At 39.4% G+C, this 11,021-nt stretch overlaps 1 protein-coding gene across 1 annotated transcript; it reads right to left on the minus strand.

Moving 5' to 3' along the window:
• Window positions 1-3,316: 3,316 nt before the first annotated feature.
• Window positions 3,317-9,520, minus strand: LOC131318771 (caffeoylshikimate esterase-like). Its single transcript, XM_058348738.1, has 8 exons — window positions 9,306-9,520; window positions 9,099-9,131; window positions 8,845-8,971; window positions 8,241-8,387; window positions 7,747-7,877; window positions 4,350-4,487; window positions 4,103-4,201; window positions 3,317-4,013 (listed from the first exon to the last, which is right to left on the minus strand). Exons 1-8 carry the CDS (start codon window positions 9,306-9,308, stop codon window positions 3,720-3,722), a joined length of 972 nt encoding a protein of 323 aa, XP_058204721.1. The 5' UTR covers window positions 9,309-9,520; the 3' UTR covers window positions 3,317-3,719.
• Between the last annotated feature and the right edge of the window lie 1,501 nt (window positions 9,521-11,021).

Here is an 11,021-nt window from a genome sequence, read left to right on the forward strand (position 1 = left end):
TGCGTTGAGCTCATTGTTTGTTTTCCCCTTCTGCTTACCACTGCTAGAGTATTGACTGATTTGAGTTTGTAGAAGAAGAAAGAGTGTGCATCACTTCCTTTAGTAGTAACCCTTGCTCTAATTCAAGTCATTCAATCGCACAGATACACGGAAGTTCCATCAGATGAACATCGAACATCAAACTCACAAATACACAGAAATACCAAACTTAATCCGACAAAGAGCAACATCGTACGTAAGGGGTGAAGTTCCACACCATCAGCTGTGTGCTGATCTTGCTGGTGAGTCTCAATAGTAGCATTCTTGTAATATCCTGAGCCACCAATGCCTGCAATTGGTGGCACCAGTGATTCAGTCTGGTGGACCCCGAAGAACTGAAATATTGAATGGTATCCTGATCCACCACCGTGGAACAAAGCCATATTAACACAAGGGTGTGGCTAGTCCCCATCCAATGAGCTGGCTAAGTAAAACCCTGTGTTTTTCCCACAACAGCGGATCCCAGCTCATGTCCTTCTGTTAGCTCGTTGTTTGTTGTGCCGCCAAGGACCAAAACCTATATACAGAGGCAAGGGTCACGAACATTGGCCATTTTAGATATGGCACACCAACTAACCAGAAGCTCCTCTTCAGTGCTCCTGAATTTCTGTCTTGTCTCAGAAACTGGTTCTGAAACTTAGCTTCTAGAAGTGCTGAACTTGAGGCAGCCAACACCTTGTTGACCACGGTGATTGGACCCAAACATGAGAAGCTGGAAGGTTAGTCCTGCAGGCAGCTGCCCGGCAGAGACAAAGGGCAGGTTGCTGCTGGCGTTGATTACATTGTTGTTGCCGTTGTTTTGTACAACAGGTGAAGATGGTGAGCCGTTTAGGCCTACAAGGAACCGGGCAGTCTTGGGCTGCCGTAACACTAGGGGCAACCATTTGGGTGGGCTCAGCAAGTACCACGGCAGCAACGGGCATAGTACAGTGGCAGTGGCTGGGATTTGGCCACATGTTAAGACATGCAGTAACATCGTTGGATGCTTCAGGTGCATCAGATGGGGTTATTTGTGGGGTTTGGGGCCCTCTTCGTAGAATATTTGAGCTGTGCTGGCACATGGACCTGGAGTGATGACGAGAAACAAGAGATAGGAGGTGACCCTCATTGTTTTGGAACAGGAAGAGGGCAGAATAGGCTTGGGGTTTTTTGGAATGTACTCGGGGATGATTTTAAATAGAGGACAAAAGGTCAGATATGAAAGGAGGGATAAATGTGTTTCTGTACCTTAGCTTTTCATAGGAAGTGGAACTGGTTGTAGCCATTAATGCTGAGGAAAAAGAAGTAAATGGAGCCCGTGAGATGGAGTAGGTATGTAACCTTGTTTTGCAGACCATATATCTAGTTGGAAAACCTAACACCTTGACAAGGTTTAAATATGGTTCTGTTGAGTTCTTTCTGATAGGTTGTTTCTGAAATTCCAATGGAAAGTAAGTTAAAAGTGCATGCGTTTAACAACATCAAAAAATTTGCAAGTCAAACTCTTGACAATCCGGATTGTCAAGCGTAATGGAACCTACCACACCCACAAATGAAACTTAATTCAAAAAGAGAGAAGTGCACAAATTTTTGGTTGGTTTTATCTTTTAAGTCATCAAAATCATGGTAAAGAAACATTGATAAATTGATGCTCTGAGCTGTTTCCAAACTTCGATTTTGTCAAAATGATCAATACATGTAGGCATATGGCAAATTAGAATTTTGCATTGGACACAGACAAATATCTTAATTTGAGCCATAAGGATGATTCTCATATTTTTCCTGTAAATTCAAAAGGTTACATCAAGTTCCAAACTATTGGGACCCACTTATTGGATGATCAAGTCTTATTAACCGAGAAAAACATCGAATTTAAGGACCTTGTAGCCTCCTTCCTTTTCTTTACCCACATTGTTGGAGCTTAAATTCACAATCTTAATAGTTGCATATCCATTAGCGATTTTGTACTTCCCAGTACCCCCAATAACTGCAACATGAGACTCGTTGTCGTCTCTTCGGTGCACCCCAAACAACCTCAATCCATCTTTATATTCACCATTGACAAAACTAATCGTCATCGCCATCATATGACTACTCCCATCTTCTGAGCTTGCAACATACATCCCTTGTGCTTTCCCCACAAATACTGAACCAAATTCACCTTTAAACAAGTCCTCATCGATAACTGAAATGGTCCCTAACTCCAGTTCTTGAAGTGTAGCCCTAGCCGGAAATGAAATTCCAATTCCTGGAAGATCAAGTGTTTGTGTTGGAATATTTGGATTGGGATATTCGGGTAAGGGAATTCCTCCAGCTGCAGGGAAAAAGCCTAATGGTTTAGGGAAAGGAATCTGATTATTAAATACTTTTGCGGTGAGTGGGCTTGGCGATGAGGGGGAAGGCTGGGCGTGCAAATCCCGCATGTAGAAACTGATCGAACGACGAATGTGGTTATGGGATGGAAAGGGATTGCCGAGGATCCGAGCTGAAAATGATTGGTTGATGATTGTCAAGAAGAGAAGGAAAAACCAGGGTATGGATGGAAGGGGAGGGAGATTCACGGGCATCTCCATGGAGAGAGAGAGAGAGAGAAATTTGTTGTACCATTTTGTTTCATTAGTGCGTAAGTTGGTTTAAGGAAGTTGCAAAGAGGTTTGGCTGAGTTGGGATGGTTAATATTGGGGTGGGTGGTTTTCGCTTTACAATCATGGAATTGACGAGTGTTTATGAATCATTGTTACCAAAACCATTATTCTTTCGATCTGATTTGCAATGCCTTGTAGTATTTGGATGTTTTTTCCTTCAAGTAGTACTACTCTTTATTTATTTTGGAAAAGAGCCTTCACGTGGTACTTGAAGTCTCGAACATACATTTTTTAGGTTTATAAAATAGAATTCGAGCTAAATTACTGAATATTTTTACTAATTTGTGTTGGTACATGTGCAAGTATTTGAGAACTTCTTCAACTCTAAGAGTTTTTTTTTTTGTCATTGTTAATTCAACTTGGAAAGGGAATGAATACTTAAAAGGGAATGAATACTTACAGGAAGACCGTTTTGATCATAACTTTCTGTGTGCTTTGAATCGTGATGTAATTTTGGTGTCATTGGAAAGCTGACTTCAAGACCTCGAAATCGATATATAATTTGCATGTTTTCAATTTCGGACGAAGAAGTTATGACCATTTAAAATTATGACCGTTTGATTTTCAGTTAGTTAGAAGGGGTTGAGTGCCAAAAAAAAAAATTAGAGGTGGCAAAGTGCACGCGAGGCTTAGTTAGAGGAGGTTAACTATAGTTTACCCTCAAGATATTCACTCCTAGCCGAAGGCAACTAGGGAAGAATTATACACAATTGTAGTAATACAAATACCAAAGGCAACAAGTTGATCCAGTGGATGAGGCATTCTCTTATTTGACAGATGCCTAGTTTAATCCCTTCTACCGAGCATATAACTTTTTTTGTGTGTGTGAATACAAGTGTTTGGATACAACTTCAGGCACAATAGTTTGATGCAGCAGCTCACACGTGCATCATGTGGAATTCACTTGTTTGCATCGAATGGTTCCAGAAAAATTTACGTATGGATCCATGTCCATGGCACTGCCAGTTTGAACATATAAGCAAAATACAAACTATACTGGGAAGCTTTCTCCATTTCCATTGGTAACCCAATTGAAGCCAATTGAGTTTCATTAATCTAAACAGTTTCTATTGCAGATTTTCCCTTGAGCAATTCATCATTCTCAAACTTCTGTTCATGCTCCAACTGTGTCTCTCTCATTGCAACTTTGTCATCCAACCACGAAGTAACATCTTCAAAAACAACGTCAATGTTTTCTGGTAATTCACCATATGTGAGGGAATGCCACATCCCTGGATACAATTTGAAGCTCTTGTCTTTGCTACAAGCTGATTTGTAGAGCAGATTGCTCACTGATGGATCCGTCACCTTGTCCTCTGCCCCATGGACTATTAGGAATGGCATTGAAACCTAAAACAATGAATGGGTTATAGACTAAGCCAGTCTATTTGGTTGGCTAGAAAATAAGTTGAAAATTTTTGTTGTAAGAGTTTTTGAACCTCTTCAAGTCTTTGCTCCAGATCTAAACTGACTTTTAGAAGTTGATTGCCGGTTAGAAGGCGTGGCCTTCCTTTGTAGCAATAAGGGTTTGATCGAATCTGTCATCAAAGGAAAATTTCAAGTTGTATATAATTTCATTACCTCAGATACGTACGTTTGAAAACTAAACACAAACCCCCTAACATCTTGTTTTTGAAGTTGTATAAGTTGCCCAATAAGATTGGAGAGAAAATGTCAAGTATTTACCTCTTGTCTAACTTTAGGATCTCTGAAAGCAACATCAATAATATCTGGAGTAGGGATGATTTTCCATGTAGGAATGATACGGCAGAGCTTTGTCAAGAGGTTAACCACGAGTGCCGGTGGCCTAACATCATCTGCTATCTGGCAATGCAATAAAACTCAAGAAAGATATGTTTGAAAATTTCTTGCATATAGGATCTTATTTTTTGTTGTAGAAAAGTAAAAACGATAGGAGTAGATGCACACTAAGAAAATTGGCTCTCTTTTTTCTTTTTTTTCCTATGGCGTATCTTCTTTTTTTTTTTTTTAAATATGAAATGATATGGATATTGGATAGGACCAAAGTCCCATTGTCCACTTTCGGTGATTGGCGCACCTACGGCATCGGGTGACCTCTCTTCTAGCATTCTGACCGCCACTCATCTCGTCCAGAGAACAACCCACAACCTCCACCGATCAGCCTCTTTGTTGCCTGATCAGCCCCTCTGTGCTGGATATTCACCCGCAAATCGGTCCCTTATTCCCCATTCGCTCGACTCCCTCGACTCTGGTAACCCCTCACTGGTCGAGCATCCGGGATTTTCCTTCCCTATTTACTGTTCACAGCCGATATGCTCCCCCTTTTTCGATTTCCCCCTCCCCGTCCGATCGGCTATCCTTTGTTCCGAACCCCACCCCCCCCTTTCCGTTCTCCATCCCCGTCCGATCGGATCTTTCTTTGTTCTTCCCTCACCGATCGGTTCCGGTTTCCCCTATTCGTTCTCCCCTTTCCTGTCCAGAACAATCGGCCATCTCAAGATCGGATTGTGTATGCATGTCTGGTGTTTTTTGGGGTTTGTGTTTTGTTTTGTTGCAGGTTACGGTGGTAGATCAAGTGATTCGCTCGCTGCGGCGGCGCTATTCACCGCTGCAGTTTAGTTTGAGTGTTGGCTGGGGTTGCACTTTACAGGTGGGGTTTGTTGTCGCAGATGGTTTAGCAAGTTCTGGGTTAATTGCTAACTGATACGTGCTGACCGCCGTTAAATAATGGGCGTGATCCGGCCAGCGTTTTGGCTACCTTTGATCAAATACTTCGGCTGAAGTTGTTCAAGGGACTGCTCGATGCGGTGGGATTTACTAGACTCACATTTGTTTTGGTTTGCTCGTTGTTGATGGCTTTCGCTTAGCACGGTTGCGGTGCTCTTGAGATGCATTAGTTTAGTCTTTTGGTGTGTTATAAGTTTTCAACTGTTATTTTCTGTGTGTTGGGTGGGTAGATTAACCATTTACGGTGGAGGTTTCTTTACTTTTAGTAGTTCATGGTTCAATAACCACGGTTATGACGTGGGACTTCATTTTCACTATCGATTATGCGCTGTAGTTGGCTTTTTTGGCTATCTAGTTGCATGGTGTTTATTCTATGCACGCGATCCTCTATACCGAAAAGCGTAAAAAAAAGTCATTAGATTGGCATCGATCGCACTAGGTTGGCATCGGTTTCTTCAACTTTTTGAGTTGTTGAGCCATAAGGCCAAAATATATTTTCCACAAAACTACCCTAAGTTAGGGTACTCTAGGGTTTATGCACTTTCATAGAATTTTAAGGTACATTTTCCTATTATAGAATTTTAGTGTTGTAGACACTTTCATAGAATACCCTAGGATATGCTACGTACAAAGAAAACTTACTCCGAAAGTACCCCGAAAACAGCAATCAATGGTTGAGAATCACTTTGATAATTGGGTCACACACATCAAAGTGAATCTCAACTATTGATAGCTGTTTTCGGGGTACTTTCGTGGTAAATTTTTTTTATCCTTAGCATTTATGTATGTTTGATTACAAAAGGTACATGTCCTTGAGCTCAAAATATGGTGTTTAAAAAAAAGAGCTCCAAAAATGAAAATACGAGAAATTTTTGCCTAAGTCTCCCTTTCTTCAAATTTACGCAATTGAAACCGTTTAGACCCCGTTCCAGAAGTCTTCTTAAAAAATAAGCAGCTTATTTCATATTTTCAAACTCAAAAATAAAGTAAATGAAAAATAATTTTTCAATGTTTTTTTTGCATCGTATAAAAGATCTCATCGAGATCTTCCAAACAAGATCCATATTACATATTTTTAGATTTCAATTAGCTCATAATTTTTGAACTTGAAATTGCATTCTTAAAAAAATAAGGACTTATTTTCGATTCCGGAACGTTAATCACTCATTTTTCTTAATTTTTATTTTTCTTATTCATCTACGCAAGAAATTGAAAAAATAAATAAAACAAACAATAAACTCAAAATCAATCAGCAAAGTGAAAATCTGACCCAAGAAAAACCTTTTTTCAAAGACAAAACTATAGGGCTCAGATTCCATCCAGTATGTTAGCAACCAATTTTGTCCAGTTAACGGACATAATGTAGCCAGCCCACCAGCCCCTAAATCAAGGGCTCTCCCCATGCCACCTCATCTCTCTTCAGCCCTTCTTTCTCAACCAGTTTCGTCGTCCATGGTTGCCGATTTCAACCCACGAATGATAACCCCATGCCCACGAAAATCCCACCAAAAACCCGAACACCGTCGTCTCCAAATCCACTCGATCTCATAGTAGAGAAAAATCGAATTGAAGTTGAAGACCGAACCAGTCAAAAAATATCCCTGATCAGAAACGAAGAACACCGAAAATCGCTGCCATTTGATTCTCCGTTAAACATGAAAGAATCAACAGCAGCATCAGGGGACGATGAACAAAGGGCCCGTCAATATCCCCAAATAAGAAAAAACCCATTGACATAGCTTTTCAACGCTGCCCAGTCTTTTCTTTTTTTTTAATATCAATCCTTAGGATCTATCACCAAAAATAGAAGTGATTTTAGCAGCAAAGACTAGGTATTCAGATTCTTCTCTAGGTTTTCTTGCTCCTGTTTCTGATTATGAAGAGAGGAGCACCAAAAAATAAGAAAGTATTGGACTAAAATGGCCGTCGGCCGAAGAAAAAGAGGTGGCATGGGAAGAGAGGCGTTGAAGAGAGATGAGGTGGCATGTGGAGAGCCCTTGATTTAAGGGCTGGTGGGCTGGCTCCATCAGGTCCGTTAATTGGACAAAACTAGTTGCTAACATACTGGATGGGATCCGAGGGAGAAAATGGGGCTTTAACTTTTAGCATTTTTTAAAACTACCCAGAAAAAAGGTTAGTATTTAGGATCTGTCTATATTTTTTGTGATGCCAACCAGGCAGGCAGCATTTATGCTTTATCCCAACACATGACCAACATAAGGCTACCCAAAAACACGTGTTCCCCCTACTCCTGAATTCCTAACGAGATGGAGGAGAAAGTTCAAGAGAGAGAGAGAGAGAGAGAGAGATGCACACCTTACACATGGGTGCAATGAGATGGAGAAGAAAGTTCGAGAGAGAGAGAGATGCACACCTTACACATGGGTGCAACCAATACGGCACCGTCCCAGAAGGTAGGCTTCTTCCTGTGCAACAAAAGTGCCACTGCTCCTCCCATTGATTCTCCCATCAAAATTCTCAATTTTTCCATGTTTTCCTTCTTCTCTGTTCATAAATTCCCAAATTCAACAATCAGAAAACACCCCTAAAAACTTCAAATTACCCCATGAATATAACCACAACAATTGATAAAAACAGATATAAAACAGTGTTTTTTTTTCCAGAAACATAAAAGAAAGAGAAAACTGCCTTTCATATTAAGTTCAATCTCGACAAATACAATATGTTATACGTGAGCCCATTTAATTAACTCTCAACATGCTATTTTCAATTAACTAACGTGGGCAGATTTATTGTGCGATGATTTCTTTCTGCTGCTTAGAATTTTGTAAGACTTTGTTTTCTGCCACAATTTCTATCCGACCAAACAACTTGTGATGGAATTTCAAATATCAGAAATTAACTAACCAGAGATTCTTGAGTAGTGGTCGGAGCAATCTGTAACAACATCATCGAAGTTAGGGACGTATCCCTGAAGCCCAGATGATTTCCCATGCCCTTCATAATCCATTCCATAAACTCCATATCCTGCTTTTGCTAGCCTTGTTCCAGTCCCTGTTTCAATCAAAACCCAATTTCAACCTCTTTTTAACCAAGACTAGTTTGGATTGTCTCAATTTCAACCCAGGTTATGGTTATAAAACGAACCAATTAACCGTCGCAAGTTTTGGAACTAATTTGTTTGGATTGATATTTCTTCCCTTTGTAAGGGGTTTTGGGGATTGTCTCGAATTCAACCCTGATGGCTTTCCCTGTAAAAACTAACCAATTAATCGTCCCACCCAATTTGTTAAAATTGGTTTTCCCTATCAAAGGGGTTTCTGGAGCTCTATGACTTTTGTTTTTGTTCGAAAAAGTTAGTGATATTTCTGGGTATTTATATTTTCCTCTTGCATACTTGGATTCATCTCTACTTTTCGTCCTGGATGTAGGGTGCTCTGTTTCTGTTTGTTTTTGTTTCCGTTTTCGCGTTCAGTAGTAACGCCTAAACATGAAAGAGAAATATATTGACCTTTCATTGAGATGCTGGACTCCATGGCATAACCATGGCAGAGAAAGATCAAAGCTTTCGGTTCACAGTTTGCAGGCAGCCATCTGCATGTGAAAAACTTCATTCCTCTCGAATTCAGTACGAATTCCTGCATATTATTCATTATTGGTGGAAAATTTTAGTGGGTAATTCGCAATTAATTGAAAACTCTGAAAAAAATTGGAAAACAATTAGTTGGAAAGAAGAAAAAAAGACTAAAATTGAACTGGACTAACCTCTTCATATCTGACTCCTCCAATTTCGTAGGCCTGTTAATAGACACAAAACAACACAAATTTGAAAAGGTGAGACACAGAAGAAAATGAGTATATCCATCTATGTTCACTAAGACACAAAAACACACACAATATATATGTGTGTGTGCGCGCGCATATACATATTTGCATGTATGAAAAACAGAGTGAGGAGGCAGGGGTACAAACCATGACAGAGGGGTTTAGAAAGACTGGATTTGTTTGTTTGTTCCTAAGATGAAGAATATGGGAGAGAATTGAGAATATGAGAGAGAAAGAGAGGAGATGGAGTAGGGGATAGGTTAGAGACTTGATCTCTGTGTTGTTATATAAGGAGAGGTGAAGATATGGATAGGAGAGAGAAAACAGGGTTTATCAGTTGGAGGGAAGGAGGAAACAACTTGCCTTTGATGGGTAGGGACCAATTAGCTGGTGTTTTAATCCTCGTGTTGACCAATTAGATTAGCTGGACTCAATTGTGTGGTTTTCCTTCCTGGGAGATGTAACAATATCAATTTGTCGCACTTTAATCACACTCATCTCATATACATATAGGTTTTTAATATTTATTGTGAAATTGTCACATATGCATCATGCATGTAAGAGAGATATGATTATGGTATGACATATTGATGTGTCACTACCATTTTTTTTTCTTTTTAATTTTCAAATATAGTAATAAATGGTAAAATACTTAACGAGAAGTCTGATGAATCTAACTTACATTATTATGGTAAGTTAAAAAACAACTGTCACAAATGGGAATTGACGAGAATAGTACTCCAATCCATCCTTGAAACATTGAAGAGACAAAATCCAGCTTTTGCCCGTTTAATGTAAAATTCAACGACTCTTAATTGTTAAAAATACTTGTATGCCAGATTTCCATTACCGTAGGCCCAGCCCTGGACATAAGTTCAACATGCCGCCGCCTAGGACTACCAGTTTTAGATCCAATATTATATAATATATAATATTATCAGGCGTGTTCAAATTAGGACGTTCGGATTTTGTTTAGGTTCTGACATTTGATCTCAGCCATTGAATTGTGTTTTCAATGGTTTGAATCTGCGGACGCTTTCTTACCTATACTCTAACTGGTAAGAAAGCGTCTTCGGATCCGAATCATTAAAAACACAATTCAACGACTGAGAGAATGATCCGGATTCTAAAATCCGGACGTCCTGACTTGAACAGCCGTGATAATATTATATATGTCAAGAATAGAACAAGAAGGTATAAGTGTAGTTCAACAGTAAGATTCACATCTTCCATTGTTTAAGTCATGTGCTCGACTCTTGAACGTATTTTCAAGCTTGTAAATAAAAAGGTATTTTGCTGCAGACGAAAGGCTCGCACAACGAGGCATTCTTGTTCATCATGTTGAACAACTATATATACACAACATTGAGATTGAGAGGCCCCATTTTAGAATCTTGCCTTGGGCCCAAAAGTCTCAGGGTCGGGCCTAGTTTACTGATTTTATGTCACTGCATAATTGGTTTTATTTGTAACTAGGTCTATCAATGGACTAGAATAAATTTGAATCCTACTATTTCCAAAATAAAAAATCCAATTTGATAATTTCAAAACTTCGATTCTGGCTAATCTACGTTATAACGTATGGGATTTGGATTTATTTGACCTGATTCGATTACAAATTTCAATTTTAAACCATGTTTAACTTTCTCCACTCTATTGAACGAACTAGGGATAGCTTAATTGACCAAGACTCTTACATCTCATTAGGAGGTCAGGAGTTTGATCCCTCTAATGTGTGAGTGTTCTTCCCTTAATAAGTTTTTCATCTCTTTGTGTTTACCCTATAATGGGCTTATTTCTTGTATTAATTGAGTTGTTGAGCTTAGTTGTCTTATAGATTCTCACAATTAATGTAATGTCTCT

The sequence above is a fragment of the Rhododendron vialii genome, chromosome 3a (genome assembly GCF_030253575.1).
Source record: "Rhododendron vialii isolate Sample 1 chromosome 3a, ASM3025357v1".
NCBI lineage: Eukaryota > Viridiplantae > Streptophyta > Magnoliopsida > Ericales > Ericaceae > Rhododendron > Rhododendron vialii.